General features: G+C 36.6%; 1 protein-coding gene across 1 annotated transcript in view; it reads left to right on the forward strand.

Moving 5' to 3' along the window:
* Positions 1–17962, forward strand: part of ITGA2 (integrin subunit alpha 2) — a 155527-nt gene that overhangs the window by 75438 nt on the left and 62127 nt on the right. Inside the window, exons 7-13 of the mRNA XM_007951539.1 lie at positions 5420–5570; positions 5859–6024; positions 8624–8700; positions 10513–10651; positions 11665–11810; positions 14982–15125; positions 17245–17448. Of these exons, the coding sequence (XP_007949730.1) occupies positions 5420–5570; positions 5859–6024; positions 8624–8700; positions 10513–10651; positions 11665–11810; positions 14982–15125; positions 17245–17448 (1027 nt within the window). The remainder of the gene's footprint in view (positions 1–5419; positions 5571–5858; positions 6025–8623; positions 8701–10512; positions 10652–11664; positions 11811–14981; positions 15126–17244; positions 17449–17962) is intronic.

The following is a 17962-nucleotide window of genomic DNA, read 5'->3' on the forward strand; positions in this document are numbered from 1 at the left end:
TGGAATTTCTATGACTTAAATAATCTTTTTCAGGAACTCTCTTAGTGCATTGGTTCAGTGCTAGACTGGTAACCAGAATGTCAGCAGTTTGAAACCACCAGCTGCTCTGTGAGATAAAGGTCTGCTTCTGTGACAGTCTGCTTCTATTAAGACTTGCACAGTTGGAAACCCTCTGGGGCAGTTCTTTGTTTTTGTTGTTATGTGCCATCAAGTCAGACTTGACTCATAGCGACCCTCCTTGGGTTTCCAAGGCAATATCACTATGGAAGTAGACTGCCCCATCTTCCTTCCGAGGGCAGTTCTACTCTCTCCTATATGGTCACAATGAGTTAGTATTGACTCAAGGGCACACAACAACAGCCATCTTTTCAAATCGTAGACTTTTCTCTCTTGTGCCGTTATCTCCTTCTTACCACCATTTCACAAACTAAAGAGATTTATTCCTTCCATTAATAGAGAATCACTCAACTTTTTACTCACCCCTCGCAGAACTTAATTTCCTCTATTATTTTTGTCTGTTTATGTCCAAAATCTAATAGAATTCTAATATGATGCTCTTTCAGTAAATACTGCCATGCTCCTATTCACTTTATTTCATGGAATACCTACCATTTGCAATTTATTTTTCCAAGCACTGCAGGTAATCAAAAATAAAAGAAATATAATTTCTGCCCTCAAAACATTATTATCATGAAGGTGATCAAACATGTCATAAAGAATATACTTCACTGATAAATAGGTGATATGAGTACTATAATTCAAATTTGCCTTGCTGACAAATATTGATTATTCTCTACATTACTATTTTATACAATACATAAAATAGGAAAAGTTTAGGAAATAAAATGATGTGCTTAGTTTAAGACATGGTGAATTTTTAGTGCTTCTAATACATTTAAGTGGAAATATTCAGCAAACATTGAATATATAAATTTGAAGATAGAAAATATGAAGATACGGACTATAAAGTATCATCATATACATGGTAGTTAATTTGAAGAGTGTGTGAAATTGCCCAGAAAGAAAGTGTAGCAGGAGAATCCAATAGATAGAGAAAAAATAAAAGTTATAAAAGTTGTTGGACAACTGACTAACTAGGAAAAAGCTGAATCTCTGCCTTGCTTCTTGCACCAAAATAAATTTCAGCTCAATCAAAGGTTTAAATCAGAGAAACTGTTAAGGTAGTGGGAGAAAATATAGTGATTAAAAAAAAAGTTATAAAGATGAGGAATCCCTTTAAAATATCACACCAAATATAAAAGATGAAAAAAGAGGGTGATAACTTTGATTATATCAAAATATAAATCTTCTGTACAGGCATAATACCATGAAAAAGAAAAAAAATATGATTAATTAATAGAGGAAATTATGTGCAATATATATGAAAAAGTTTAATTTATTAATAAAGTAATCTTACTAATCATTAAGAAAATGTTGAACAACAAAGAAAATTGGGCAAAGATATAGGAAAATGAAGAGTTCATACAAAAATGCAAATGGCTAATATATTTAAATGCTCATTTCTTCAAAATGCAAACATCCATTAGTAATCAGAATGTAGGATGTGCAGGGTATGAATCAAGGAAACTTGGAGGTTGTCAAAAATGAAATCAAACATATAAAGATCAATAATCGTCAGCTTTCTGGTTAGCAGTCAAATGCCTTAGGCACCATTCTACCAGAGCTCCCATTCTAGGCATTAGTGAGCTGAAATTGACTGGTATTGATTGGTATGATTTTGAATCAGACAATCATATGGTCTACTAGACTGGGAATGACAAGTTGAAGAGGAAGGTCATCACATCCATTGTAAAAAAAGAAAAAAAAATCCAACTCTATCTTGACTTACAACACTGTCAGTGACAGGCTAAAATCTACACACCTACAATAAAGACCAATTAATAAAAAATCATTTAAATTTACACACCAACCACTAATGCCAAACATGAAGAAACTGAGGATTTTTACCAACTTCTGCAGTCTGAAATTGATTAAATGTACAATCAAGATGCATTGATAATTACTGGTGATTGGAATGCAACGTTTAGCATCAAAGATGAAGGATTAGTATTTGGAAAATATGGCCTAGGTGTTAGAAGTGACATCAGAGATTGCATGATAGAATTTTGCAAGACCAGCTATTCACTGGGAATACCTTTTTTCATCAACATAAACAACAATACATGTGTACCTCACCAGATGTAATACACAGGAATTAAATTGACAATATTTATGGAAAGAGATGATGAAGAAGCTCAACACAATCAGTCAGAACAAGATCGTGGGCCAACTTTAGAATAGACCACCAATTGCTCTTATGCCATAAGTTCCACTTGTGGGTGAAGAAAATTAAAACAAGTCTCCAATAGCCAAATTACAATCTTGATTATCCCACCTGAATTTCAAGACCATCTCAAGAATGGATTTGAGTCGTTGAACAATAATGACCAAAGACCAGATGACTTGTGGGATGACATTAAAGACATCATACAAGAATAAAGCAAAAGGTCATTAAAAAGACAGGAAAGAAAGAAAAGACCAAAATGGATGTCAGCAGTGACTCTGAAACTTCTCCTTGAATGTACAGTAGTTAAAGCAAACAGAAGAAATGATAAAATGAAAGAGCTGAACAGAAGATTTCAAAGGGCAACTTGGGAAGACAAAGTAAAGTATTATAATGAAATGGTCAGAGATCTGGAGTTAGAAAACCAGGTATGCTCAGCATATCTCAAGGTGACAAACTGATGATAAATTCAGGCCTTCGGTTGCAATATTGAAGGATTCCATGGGCAATATCTTGAAGGATGCAAGAAGCATCAAAAGGAAGTAGAAGGAATACAGAATCACTGTACCAAAATTCAACCATTTCAGGAGGTAACATGATCAAGAGTTGATGGTGTTGAAGGAAGAAATCTAAGCTGCACTGAAGGAATTGATGAAAAATAAGGCTCCAGGAATTGATGGACTACCAATTGATATGTTTCAACAAAAGGATGAAGTGCTAGAAGTGCTCAATTATCTATGCCAAGAAAATTGGAAGACAGCTACCTAGCCAACCAATTGGAAGAGATCCATATTTGTGAAAATGCCAAAGAAAAGTTATGCAAAAGAATGCAGAAATTATCAAACAGTATCATCAATATTACACACAAGTAAAATCTTACTGAAGAAAATTTAAAAACCATTGCAGCAGTACATCAAAAGAAAACTGCCAGAAATTCCAGCTTGATTCAGAAGAGGACATGGAATGAGGAATATCATTGCTGATGTCAGATGGATCTTGACTGAAAGCAAAGAATACCAGAAAGATGTTTACTTATGTTTTATTGACTAGGCAAAAGCATTCTGCTATGTGGATCATAACAAATTATGGATAACATTGAAAAAAATGGGAATTACAGAACACTTAATTGTACTCATGAGGAACATGTACATAGACCAGGAGGCTGTTGTTTGAACAGAACAAGGGGACACTGCATGGTTTAAAATCAAGAAGAGAGTGTACCAGGGTTGTATCCTTTCACCATACTTATTCAATCTTTATGCTGAGCAAATATTCTGTTAAAGTGGACTATATGAAGAAGAATGCAGCATCAGGATTGGAGGAAGACTCATTAACAACCTGTGATATGCAGATGACACAACCTTGCTAGCTAGAAGTAAAGATAATTTGAAGCATTTACTGATGAAGATCACAGCCTTCAGTGTGGATTACACCTCAACATAAAGAAAATGAAAATCCTAGCAAATGGACCAATAAGTAATATCATTATAAATGAAGAAAAGTTCAAAGTTGTGAAGAATTTCATTTTACTTGGATTCACAATCAACACCCACAGAAGCAGCAGTTAAGAAATCAAATAATGTATTACATTGGACAAATCTCCTGCAAAAGACATTTTGAAAGGGTTAAAAAGCAAAGATGTCACCTTGAGGACTAAGGCACACCTAACCCAAGCCATGGTATTTTCCATACACATGCAAAAGCTGTACTGAATGAGGAAAACAGAATTGATTCCTTTGAATTATAGTGTTGGTAAAGAATATTTACTATAGCTTAGATTGCCAGACAAATGAATAAATTTTTCCTGAAGTGTAGCCAGAATGCTCCTTAGACCCAAGGATGATGAGACTTTTTCTCACATAATTTGGACATATTATCAGAGGGAACCAGTCCCTAGAGAAAGACATCATATTTGGTAAAGTACAGGGTCAGCGATAAAAAGGAAGACCTTCAATGAGATGGACTGACACAGTGACTGCAACAATGGGTTCGAAGATAGCACCAACTGTGAATATGGTGCAGGACCACAGTGTTTATTTCTATTGTATGGAAGTTCACTATGAGTCAGAACCAACTCAATGGCACCTAACAACAACAACAATGAAGTCAATAGTTTGCATTAGAATTCACTGTTTGTGTTGTACAATTCTGTGGGTTTTGACAGATTCATAATGTCATGTATCTACCAATAAGTATCAGACAGAATAAATTTACTACCTTAACAATCCCATGTTCCACGTATTCATCCTTCCTTCCAGCTCTTGAACCGCTGACAATCACTGATCTTTTTACTGTTTGTGGTTTTACTTTTTCCAGAATGTCATATATAGTTGAAATCATGTAGTACATGTAGTCTTTGAGATGGGCTTTTTTCATATAGCAATAAGCATTTAAAGTTCCTCCATGTCTTTTAATGGCTTGATACTCCTTTCTTTTTAACATTGATTAGTATTCTGTTATATGGGTGTACCATAGTTTGTTTATCCATCCATCTGTTGAAGAATATTTTGGTTGCTTCCAAGTTTTTGCAATTATGAATAAATCTGCTTTAAATATTTATATGCTGATTTTTGTGTGGACATAAGTTTTCAACTCATTGAGTAAATACCTAGGAGCAAGTTTAGTGGATTGTGAAATTAGATTATGCTTAGTTTTGTAAGAAGCTTCCAAACTGTTTTCTAAGTACCTTGGCTTCAATTTTTTGTTTTATAACTTCTCAAATTTTTTGAATATTGTTTACTATGTATATCTATATTCCTTTAAAATAAATACATTTAAAAAAATAAGTATAGGCCCAATGAGAAAAATTTATTATAAGAGCATTTTTGCTTTTGCTTTGTACTAATGAACTTAATTTTCTTATCAGAAGGTAATTTTAAAGATGCCTGGTATAAATTCACACACACATTATGAAAGCCATAGCAATTATTTTTAATGCCAGGCAAGATTTATGTTTTTATAAATTTTTCAACAAGTTACAGTTAAAGCATACCTAGGTGTGTCACCAGAATTGACATGGATATAAATAACAGCAGATTGTTCTGAAAGAAACTACTTTCGTATAGACATTTCAAATGAGATGTTCACCTATTAACGTCATCTTTCGATAGTGAACCTTGATTTTCATCTCCACAGAGATTTTGCTTATTCAGCAGCGGCTGGCGGACGCCCAAGTGCTACCAAAGTAATGGTGGTTGTCACTGATGGTGAATCACACGATGGTTCAATGTTGAAAACAGTAATTGATCAATGCAACAATGACAATATACTGAGATTTGGCATAGCAGTAAGTGGCTTTCCTTTTTAGTCGCCTTTTGATTCATGGACAAATGTTCCTTTATAGCATCCCTCTCCAAGGCTGCACTTTCTCCTTGACTTTTCATAGTTTCATATAAAAGAAGGTTGTTACTCTGCTCCTTGCTGATTTTCAATCCTATAGAGAATGGGGAAATACATGTTGCTAGATTTACTTCTCCAGAGAGCCTGTTGTGTTCAGAAATAGAGCAGAAAGTATGAATAGGGAAATTGGAATACAGGAGTAATGACCTTATTTTCCTCTTCCTCTATTTTCAAGGTTCTTGGATACTTAAACAGAAATGCCCTTGATACTAAAAATTTAATAAAAGAAATAAAAGCAATTGCCAGTGTTCCAACAGAAAGATACTTTTTCAATGTGTCTGATGAAGCAGCTCTACTAGAAAAGGCTGGGACATTAGGAGAACAAATTTTCAGCATTGAAGGTAAAAAAAGAAAAAAAAAGAAAAGCTTTGCTTTTAAGAATTTTTCTCCCCTCATTTTTTTTCTTTTATTATTACATACTTGCTCTATTAATGTTATCTTATATGTCCTGAATTTAAAAAAAAAAAAAAAAGCTACAAATTTGTAAGAAAACAGGGCAGGGAACAAAATTCAAATGGCCAGTAAACATAAGAAAATATTCCCAATTTTAGTAATTATTCAAAAATACAAAGTAAAGCAGTATCATGTTTTTACCCAAAAGATGGCAAAGATGAAAGTGCCTAAATCTTAGAGGGATTATGTAGAAGTAGCAGCTCATGCACTATTAATAAGATTATAAATTGTTGCTACTTTTTTGGGGGACAACTTATAATAACTATAGAGAGTTTTACCTTTTCACACATTGTTACATAATTTCTGAAATTCTTGAATTTGTTTACAACAAACATACTTTTAAAATTGGATCATGAAGTCTTTGAGGAAAATTTTATCTAGCAGACTTACAATAATGTTACATATGTGGCGTAGGTAGGTCTAGTCAGTGTAGAAACATCACATTTTCTGGAGTTTACTTATGTAAACATCTCCATGTGACCCAAATCCTGCTTTCTGGTGGTTAACCCAAAAGGCTTGCACCAATAAGGAGTGTGTATTTATTGAGCACCTGCTACGTGTCAGGCACTGCCTCAGAAGCTGGGTCCGAGGGGATTAAACAAATTGAATGGGGAGTATTCATTCCTATAGTCAAATCTTGATCTTCTGATTGTCCACTGGAAAGTTATTTCCATGACATGTATTTATTGCTTCTTTACCATTCCAGAATGCTTCTGAATTATTTGAATCATCATCAAAATCTAATGTGTCCTTAAACGACAAAAACTCATTGTCACCAAGTTAATTCCGATTAATGGTGACCCTATAGAGTAGAACTGCCCATGGGGTTTCCAAGGCTGTAATCTTTATGAAGCTGTAATCTTTATGGCTATAATCTTTAAGGAGCTCTAACTGCAGTGCCTAATGCATTTGACTGCTAATCAGAAGGTTGATAGTTCAAATGCACCAGCCACTCCATGGAAGGAAGATGGGCCAATCTTATTTGTGTAAAGATTTACCACCTCAGAAACCCAATGGGAGTGGCTATGAGTTGGAGGTGACTTGATGGCAGTGAGTTTGTTTATTTGTTTTAATCTTTATGGAAGCAGACTGCCATGCTTCTCCTGTGGAGCTGCGGGTATATTTGAACAGCTGATCTTTCAGTTAGCAGCTGAGCAATTAACCACTGTGCCACCAGGGCTCCTAACGTGTGCATAGAGAATACAGAATATTAGGCTACCTATTCTAATAACTTTGTATACTACAAAGTTAGTCTTATTTATGTCACATAAATAAGACTAATCACAATACAACCTAAAAGCTAACTAGAAATAATTTGAGAACTGTTATGTGGAGTTTTGGAAAGCACTTTTTTCTACTTTATTAAAAATTATCTATATTCATTTCTAAACAGTTGATTATGCCCTGAAGTATAATTTGTCTTCTTCTATTTATTAAAGTGGTTGTTGTTGTTGTTGTTATATGCCGTCGAGTTGAAATCGACTCATAGCGACCCCTCCTTGGGTTTCCAAGGCAGTATTACTACAGAAGTAGATTGCCTCATCTTTCTTCCGAGGAGTGGCTGATGGATTTGAACTTCCAGCCTTCTGGTTAGCAGTCAAGTGCCTTAGGCCCTACACTACCAGAGCTCCCATTAAAGTGGTAGTCTAGAAATTTAGCTTCTCTTTTGCAAAGTTTAGTGAAATATAACAACTCTAACCACACTGAATGGAAATGATTACAAATTGAATCTCATTGTGTTAGTGACAGAAACAAGCATATATGTAAAACTAGGACAGACTTACCAATTGGTATAGTCCCTACTCAATATTGAGTCCTGGTTGCTGATGATTATTGCAAATATTTCTCAGTATAGTCTTCACTACAGGTCAACTGCCTAGTTCCTCCACCTGCATCTGAGATATTCATGCAGTTATTACTTCTTGTTGCTGTGTGTGGTTGAGTCGATTATGACTCACTGTGATCCTATATGCAGAGTAGAACTGATTCATAGGATTTCCTAGACTATAATCTTTACAGAAGTAGATTACCGAGGCTTTCTCCTTCAGAGCCTTTGGGGAATCTGAACCGCCAACTTTTCAATTAAGCTAAATGCTTAACCATTTCACCAGCAGGGTTCCTTTATTTATTACTACCAATATTTAAATGTAAAAAAATGAGTTTTCTTAGTAATAATTTTTTTTTAAGTTTATTACCACAGTTTTCATCTCATCTCATCCCCTTGGTTAGGTGTTCTTTGATATAAGGAACTTTATAAATACTCCAAGAGACATATTAATGCTTAATCAAAATTAATGATAACCCAAACACTACCATGGAAGTACTGTGGAATTCTACAATCCTTTCAATCCTTCCTTGGTGGTTTCTTCCTCCTAGAATCTTCCAGCTCCAAATATTTGGGTGAACATCAGAATTGTGAGTTTGTGTTTAAAATTTTTATATGAAATTGCTGATATTATTATAATTTTTTGGATCTAACATTCCCAGGTACTGTTCAAGGAGGAGACAACTTCCAGATGGAAATGTCTCAAGTGGGATTCAGCGCAGATTACTCTCCTCAAAATGTATGTGTATCAGATTACTTTTCACAGTATTGTTACTTGGCATAACATTTCTGGACAGTGGTTTTACACATAAAAAGGAGAAAACAACCAGTTAGTGAACCCAGAGGAATTGATTGTCAGATCAAAGGTCTGAGAACAGTTCATTTTCTCTATAAAGGATGCTGACTAATTTTTTCTGGATCACCAGTCTTTAGAGATGCTCATAAAAGTTTTGTCTCCCCCCTCAAAAATAAAAGTAAATGAACCCATACACTGAGACTTCTGTACACAATTTCTTGAAGTTTTTGGACATTCTCTGAAGTCCATACATGCACCACAGACTCAAGAGTCTTGGATCTTATGACAATCATTGGAATGAGTTGTGATCTCATCCTCAAAATGGTACACATCATTTCCCTATTTGGTTTTTATTTTTTAAAAAGTAGCTTATATTTGTTATACAAAATCATATCTTGGGTATTTTTCTACAATTGAAATAGGAAATGATAAACTTAATAATAAATCCCATCCAGAAAAACCCTGCCTTCGGTGATAATTTACAGCTTTGAATATTCACATTGTGTTTTGCACTAATCCAAACTAGCCTGTCCTCCTTTTTCCACCTCAACCTTGGAAACCATTAGGAGGGGTCATTATGAGTCAAATCTGACTCCATGGCAGTGAGTTTGCTTTTGGTTTCTTAGGTACCCAGTAGTGACAGATGGTTAGTGAATTCAATTGATTGAATGTCACAGCTAGTGTAACTTTTGTAACTGTGGCCATTGACCAATAGATGAGATAGGATATAGATGCTAGACGAACATTTGAGGAGGAGACAAGAAAAAGATAAAGAAAGTTGAAAGTAGAATAGGTCAGACAAGGACCTCCCATGCTTGGGATAGCAGCAACATCCTGTTTCTCCTCCATCATCAGGACTTCCAGGGAGCTCTGGTGGTGTAGTGCCTAAGGCACTTGACTACTAACCAGAAGGCTGGCGGTTCAAACCCACCAGCCACTCCTTGGAAGGAAGATTGGGCAGTCTACTTCCACAGTGATAGCGCCTCAGAAACCCAAGGAGGGGTTGCTATGAGTTGGATCCGACTCGATGGCAGTGAGTTTGTTTTTTTATCAGGACTTCCTACTTCCCAAGCATGCCTTATACCTATCTGGCCTGTGAGCCTTTTTAAGAATACGTGAGACCATGCCTCACTTATAATCCCTAAAGGTTCATAATGGTTCAGTGTTGGCAAAATTGTACCTTTGATGGGAAATTTAAAGATGATTTATGTAATCCTCTTGTGCTATTATATAACCCTCCTGTACCACAGCTTATCATAAAATTTACCTACAGAATGTCATAACTAAATAAAGTAAAGCACAGGTAATAGAGCCCTTGGGAAGGCTCATTCTTTAGGATATATATGTTTCAATATACTTTGTTGTTGTTCTTGTTATGTGCCGTCGAGTCGGACCCGACTCATAGCGACCCCTCCTTGGGTTTCCGAGGCAGTATCACTACGGAAGTAGATTGCCCCATCTTCCTTCCGAGGAGTGGCTGGTAGATTTGAACCGCCAGCCTTCTGGTTAGCAGTCAAGTGCCTTAGTCACTATGCTACCAGAGCTCCCTCAATATACTTTATATTAATGTATTTAAAATATATTAAATATAAATATATTAAAACAATTCTGATATGTAATACATATATAATATTTACTCCTCTGTAGTTTCCTTTTCTTAAATCTAGGTAATTTATTTCAGTGTTTTGCCTATCCTGCTTTCTTATGCCTTACAAGTGGCCAGTTGTAATGATCTCCATATTTCAATTACTTTAGGATATTCTGATGCTGGGTGCAGTGGGAGCTTATGGCTGGAGTGGCACTTTTGTCCAGCAGACATCTCATGGACATTCTATCTTTCCTAAAGAAGCCTTTGAGCAAATTCTGCAAGATAGAAACCATAGTTCATATTTAGGTAAGGCCTAGAAGCCATTTGACTCAGCAAATTTCAAGTTACAAAAACTTCATAGAATTCATTTTTGTGTGTGACTTTTTCTATAGAGAGCTTACTTATATCGTCCATTTCCCTGAAAACAGCTCCATCTTGAATCTTGGGGTCAGTTCAGCAAAGACCTTCAGCTGTCATATAATTATCATATTTATTTATAACATGATCATCATATTTATTATATATAGTTATGTTGCCTCTTTGCTTCATGAAACCTTCCTAATCTCTTCTGGCTGTTCAAGCAGTTGTTATTCCTGGGGACATGACTATGGATCTTCAAAACAGAAATCATTACTAAATGCCAGTACAGTAAGAGGTAGTCTTATACTACTTGGGCTTTTAGTCTTTTTGTTCCTATAATAATAGCAGCTACTGATTTTGTATACCTGAGCTGGATGTTCTGTCTACAACTATATAAAGATTTAATCTTCCCAATTACTCATTAAGAGAAGTATTATTATCCCCTTTATATCTTTTGAGGAAAAATAATTTGCCTGAAGTTGAACAATCTTGTTGTTGTTGTTGTTGTTATGTGCCGTCAAGTTGAAGAACAATCTAGTAGGTGGCATATGCAGAATTTGAACTGGGGACTGTCTGCCTCCAAAGCTGTGTCCTTTTCACTAGATCACATTACCTTTAGGGTTTGTTTATTCATTCATTCAAGAAATATTTGTTGAATGCTAGCTATGTGTCATGGCCATGCCAGGGATTTTGTTCATGGTGACCTGATGGAGACAACTCAGATCTAGTGCGTGCTTTATAGGTAGACATCTCATCATTGCAGGTCAACACTGTACGTCAAAAAGAAAGAATAGTTCATCTTAATATCGTAATGTTCTCAATGATATATTCAGAAGAAGTAGGAACTGTGCATCACTCCTAAAAGAAAAAGACCTCTGATCATCTGCTACTACCTTTTCCTTCAAGTCTTTCAGCTGAAACATTCAATAATGCTTGCTTTGTGACACTTACCCATTTAGGTTACTCCGTGGCTGCAATTTCTACTGGAAAAAATACCCACTTTGTTGCTGGTGCTCCTCGGGCAAATTATACTGGCCAGATAGTGCTATACCATGTTAACAAGGATGGCAATGTCACAATTATTCAGCCTCACAGAGGTGACCAGGTAAATCTCATTGTTTAGCAGGTAAAATTAATTTTTAGACAGCTGGGGCAGGTTCTGTTCTGTGGCTGGCACCATAATCTGGGTTGATTTACATATTCTTTAAATATTAACTAGAATGGTGAGATTCACCATCCTCTTTTAACAGGTTAATGAGAGCTTAGCTAACTTTCTAAGGTCACAGCTTCAATAGGATTGAGCTGTCATGAAAGCCCAGCCCTATCTGGCCTCAAAACCTATGCTGTCTCATGACATTCTACTCCATATATTTGACTCCCCAAATTAACAGTGTTTTTATTATTGTTAGGTGCCGTCATGTCAGACCCGACTCATAGCAACCCCTCCTTGGGTTTCCGAAGCAGTATCACTACAGAAGTAGATTGCCCAAACTTCCAAAACATGGACATAATTTAGTCATGATAGCAGACGTCTAATCACTGTTTTGTTGGCAACCCACACTAGGGACTCAAGGGTCTGGAGGAAAAAGAAAGAAAGAAAGAAAGTAGTATAGCATTACTTGGTAATCATATCTTTAGCTATACGGATGACAAGACTTCAACTTTGTTACCTTGGACACATAATCAGGAAAAGACATTATGTTCAGTAGAGCAGGTGATCAGCAAAAACAAGGAAACAGTCATGAGATAGGTTGATACAATAGTCTTAACAATGGACTCAAACATAACAGTGGTCATGAAGATGATGCAGGATTGGGCAGTGTTTCATTCTGTAATGCGTAAGGTCATGAGTCAGAGCAATGGCAACTAACAACAAAAACTGCTTTGGAGCCTGTCAGTGTGTCCTGCTGGCTTTGATCTTTCTAAACTGCAGCTACTTGCTCCTCCACTGCTTTCTACTGATGTGTGGCAGTTTGATGGTCAGAACCAATGAATACTCCTACTCATAGCCCTGCCACCTATCCCAAAGGACTATTGCTACAGCCAAGGCCAGCTGATGGATTCTTGTTTCTTTAGTAAGCAGCTTTGACCTGTGAAATTGTAACATATTTGAAATGAGCATCACCACTCCCTAAAAACCAGCGGAAATTGGTTTCCTTCCTTAAATCAGAGAAATCACAGATTTTCCTCCTAACACTTCTCTGGGATTAAGTTGGATCCCACTGCCTCTTTGACTTACTTTTCCGGGAGTAAGAACATCTGAGTACTTGACTTGCTTCACCACAAACCAGCCATGGTGACATACTTTTCCTCATCTTCAATATTTTGAAGAAGTGAGTTGTTACTTTGAGAAAATCAATGAAATTTTTATGGAAGTTCCAAAGGGACAGGGAGGCCACATCTTCTGACCTTCTCTAACTGCACGAGAGGAAGACGGAATCACCATCAGTAGCCCAAGGCCTATTCCTGTGAGGCCAGACATGCTGTCTCCCTCCAGCCCTTTCATCAACCCTGACACCAACCGTTCCTCCTGCAGCACCCACCACCTTTCTGCTGGGTTCTATAATTCACTGCAGTGGCCACACATAACTCACAGATTATGGGGTTTAATAGGGAAGTCCCAGGCTACAATTCAAGTTCAGGAACAACGCTCAGTCTCTCTCAGCCCACCATCTCTCAGCCAACAATCTCTTATAGTCTCTCTCCTAGCAGTGTGTGACTCTCAGTGTCTCTCAGTGTCTCTCTCAGCAATGCATGTCTCTTGCATCTCTTTCCCAGCAGTGTGTTTCTCTCAGGAGCTTCTTTCAGGAGCCTGTTTCTCTCAGCAGCACATCCTTCTCAGCCAGCAATCAGAGACCTCTGCCTCTAGGAGCCCTCCCTTTGAGCCTGGCAGAGTGGCCAAACTAGCCAATCATAACATCAGAATTCTAAGCACCTGAGAGACAACAAACTTCCCAGAACATTGCTTTGTGCCACTCTCAACAGAAATACCCCAAGTGAATAACTTTAATAATTAGGAGCTCCTCAGTTGCTCACAGCAAATTCCACCATGGAGTTTCCAAAGACTTATGGCTAGAAAAGCCATACCACGTAATTTACAGCACTGCAGGAAGGAACCATTTTTTAATATGTTTCTGAATCCTTAAAAGGTACTTACAAAGTAGGCATGCATTAAACACTTGTTCAATGGGATGGACATTCAAATTCCCAACCTCTCTTCATTTCACTTTTTCTCTGCTTAGTCTTCCCATTCAGTGTCTCTTGCCACAACTCATCTTTTCCAAGTCATGCCATAGACACTTACACATTGTTCATGCTTTCCCACTACTCTCTACCTAGAAAACTCCTTTTCCTCCTTTAAAATCTATTTGAAATATTATCTTCTCTTTCTAAGCCTTCCTAACTCCCTATCTTTTGATCAGACACTATTTTGCCTCTGCTGTTATTTCAATATATTTTACAATGGAAACACAATTATCTGTTCCCCTCCCTGCCGGCCCCCTCCCTTTCTCTATAGCACACCTTATGTACCTACTGTGTTTCTCTTATGAGTATAGTTTTGGATCCAACAGCAGAAGCACCTGGAATGATTATTGAAAAATGATATTTTCTGGACTGCTCCCTAGATATTGCATCAGAATCTCTAGAAATGGGTCTCAGGAATCTGTATTTTAAAGTTACTTTCTTGGTAATTCTGTGTACCCTGAGGTTGAAGAAGCATATTTAGATAATAACACAGTCTGAAGGAAGGCACCATGTTATCTTTTATCCATATAACTTTACTAGGGAGCTCTGGTAGCACAGTGGCTAAGACACTTGCCTGCTAACCAGATGACTGGCGGTTCAAACCCACCAGCCACTCCTCGGAAGGAAGGTTGGGCAATCCTACTTCCGTAGTGATACTGCCTCGGAAACCCAAGGAGGGGTCGCTATGAGTTGGGTTTGACTCAACGGCATATAACAACAACAAAAGTGGGTAACCACTGAGCATTTATTGTTTGAATAAATATTCAATATAATAATAGTTGTATATGAATCCTAAGGAGCTGGTGACACAGTGCCTAAGGTATTTGACTGCTAACCAGAAGGCTGGCGGTTCAAACCCACCAGCCACTCCTCAGAAGGAAGATTGGGCAATCTACTTCCATGGTGATACTGCCTTGGAAACCCAAAGAGAGGTTGCTATGAGTTGGATCCAACTCGAAGGCAGTGAGTTTGGTTTTTTTGGTTTGATGACTCCTAGGACTCCTAAGGTTAATATGCTTTATTTTTCCAGATCGGTTCCTATTTTGGTAGTGTGCTGTGTCCAGTGGATGTAGACAGAGACACCATTACAGACGTACTGTTAGTAGGTGCACCAATGTACATGAATGATGTAAAGAAAGAGGAAGGACGAGTCTACCTATTTACTATTACAAAGGTAAAAAAATAAAAGTATTACTGACTGACTTTGTTTAACTTACTTTTGTATTGGTAAATAAAATTAATCTACATTTGAGAAAAATTATTTTATATTGAATGACAATTATTTTGCATATATAATGTGTACGTTTTATCAGTTTTGAGGATGTTATCATTAAATCATAATTTTAAGAATCACAATAAAAAGGGTAAATAGAATTGAATGTATAGTATGAACTATTTCCCATGTGATGCCTTTCAGTATATATTATTACTCAAATAAATCATTATTACATACATAATTTTTTTATAAATACACATGTGTGTGGGTGCATTTCCTAGGTATCTCATACAATTACTCTTTGTTTTAAAGTGATAATAAGAACAGAGCAAAACTATCTTGTTATCATTTTACACTGAAAAAGATAACTTGTACCAGGTACTTTGGAAATCTCCATATAATTCCAGATGCTTTCTGCATTAGTTTGTCAGGAAATTCCATTGCTTGGTGTAACGTTTACGTATATGTCCAGATATTGGTATTTCTAGTCCTTGAACATGAAAAACATATTCTAACATGGAAAAGCACCATTTTTCAGGTTGGAGGTTGAACTCTCTGAATTTGCACTTGAGCATAGTGACCTCAGTGAAACCAGAAAAGGAAGCCAGTATTAAAGGTGCCAGTTGACACGGAAAATTAGATGACTTCAGAGAGGATAGAATGGAAAAGGAGAAGCTGACATTGATATTAGCTGATCTTGATATAGAAATATAGCTTGATATGATTTGCTGTCCTACCTGATTTATTTAAACAAATGTAAAAATAAACCCTTGAACAGAAATCATCACAACAAATCTAAAGCAGTAAGTAATGTATAGTGTATATAGTAAGGGAATGACCTAGCCAGTTGTTTGAAAATTTCACAAATCCCCAGTTTCTTAAACATTTACTGCTTGTTAAATACTGAATTATCATTAATTGTTGAAGATGAAAAGTTACCCTATTACTTTATCAAGGAGCTCTGGTGGTGCAGTGTCTAAGGGATTTGACTGCTAACAAGAAGATTGACAGTTTAAATCCTACCAGCCACTCGGTGGAAGGAAGACAGGGCAGTCTACTTTCACAAAGATTTACCACCTCAGAAACAACTCAGTGGGGGCTGAGTGAATCCATGGCAGTGTTTTTTTTGTTTTGTTTTGTTTTTTTAAATACTTTATCAAAGCTCAGTAATAACTTTATTTCTATAACAATGTAAAAGATAAAAAAGGATCAACACTGACCCAACTTTGTGATGGAGGAGCATTGCATTCTTGTGAAGTCATGAGATATTTCTGTACTTGATTATAAAACATGAAGAAAAAAACTGTCTTTCACAAGGGCATGTCTTTTCCTTTGGGCAGAACTATTTAATGTTTCTTAAAATGAATGGGATATTAATAATTATTAATATTAGTAATCTCATTTTCCATTTTCTATACTATGATAAGTGGGCCCTGCTGATGCAGTGGTTAAAACACTTGCCTGCTAACCGAAAGATCGGCAGTTCAAACCCACCAGCTGCTCCCTGGGAGAAAGATGTGCCAGTCAGCTTCAATACAGATTTATAACCTTGGAAACCCTATGGAGCAGTTCTACTTTGTTCTATACTACGAGTTGCAATTGACATGATGGCAATGGGCTTGCTTTTCTGGTTTTTATACTATTTTTTATTATGCTGCTGTTCAGTCACTTTTAAGTAAAGGTCTGAATTAAAATACATTTTGTTTTGTTTCTACCTTAATTTTATTCAAAGTGCCCACATTTCACCAGAAAATTTTGGAAATAGGTTTGGAAATATATGAAGATATTAATATTGAAGAAAAGGGGAGACAAAGAGATAAATATTTTTATGTAGTCTGTGTAGCTATGTTAATGTGAATTGCCTCTTTTCACCTTGATTTATAAGCAAATATCTTATGACCTCATTTACTCAAATTCTCATTTATAATTATCATCATGAGCAGAGAATTTTGTATTCAAAGTTTAAAACCCTATCCACTTTTAACATCTTGCAAATTGGTGTGGGCATCATTTACAGTAAATTTTAATTACTAAAGTTGTAAGGATTGCTTTAGTCATCTTTTTTTCCCTTTGAAAGGGCATTTTGAATCATCACCAATTTCTTGAAGGCCCTGAGGGTTTTGAAAATGCTCGGTTTGGCTCAGCAATCGCAGCCCTTTCAGACATCAATATGGATGGCTTCAATGATGTGATAGTTGGTTCACCTTTAGAGAATGAGAACTCTGGAGCTGTGTATATCTACAATGGTCATCAGAGTACCATTCGCACGAAGTATTCCCAGGTAATCCATGAGCTTCATGGTAATGTACTAATGTGTGTGTATCGCCATGTTGGAGCTACAGTATGTTTTAGGCAAATCATCCAATGCACCCTTATTATTTTATAAATTTATTGTATTTATGCAACAAATATTAAATGAGCCTTGACTATACGCAGGCACTATTCTAGACTGTGGGGATGTTGTAAAGAACAAGACAAAAAAAATCCTACCTTTCATGGACCTTATATTCTAGTGAGGGGGACAGGTGAAAAATAAGACAAGATACAGGAGCTTTCATGGTGTAGTGCCTAACACATTTGATGGCTAACCAGAAGGCTGGTGGTTCGAACCCACCAGCCACTCCTTGGAAGGCAGACTGGGCAATCTACATCCACAGAGATTGTTGTTGTTGTTGTTATGTGCCATTGAGTCAGACCCGATTCATAGCGACCCCTCCTTGGGTTTCTGAGGCAGTATCACTATGGAAGTAGATTGCCCCATCTTCCTTCCGAGGAGTGGCTGGTGGGTTTGAACC

Source organism: Orycteropus afer, unplaced genomic scaffold (assembly GCF_000298275.1).
Source record: "Orycteropus afer afer isolate SDZICR_OR568_19922 unplaced genomic scaffold, OryAfe1.0 scaffold00296, whole genome shotgun sequence".
Classification (NCBI taxonomy): domain Eukaryota; kingdom Metazoa; phylum Chordata; class Mammalia; order Tubulidentata; family Orycteropodidae; genus Orycteropus; species Orycteropus afer.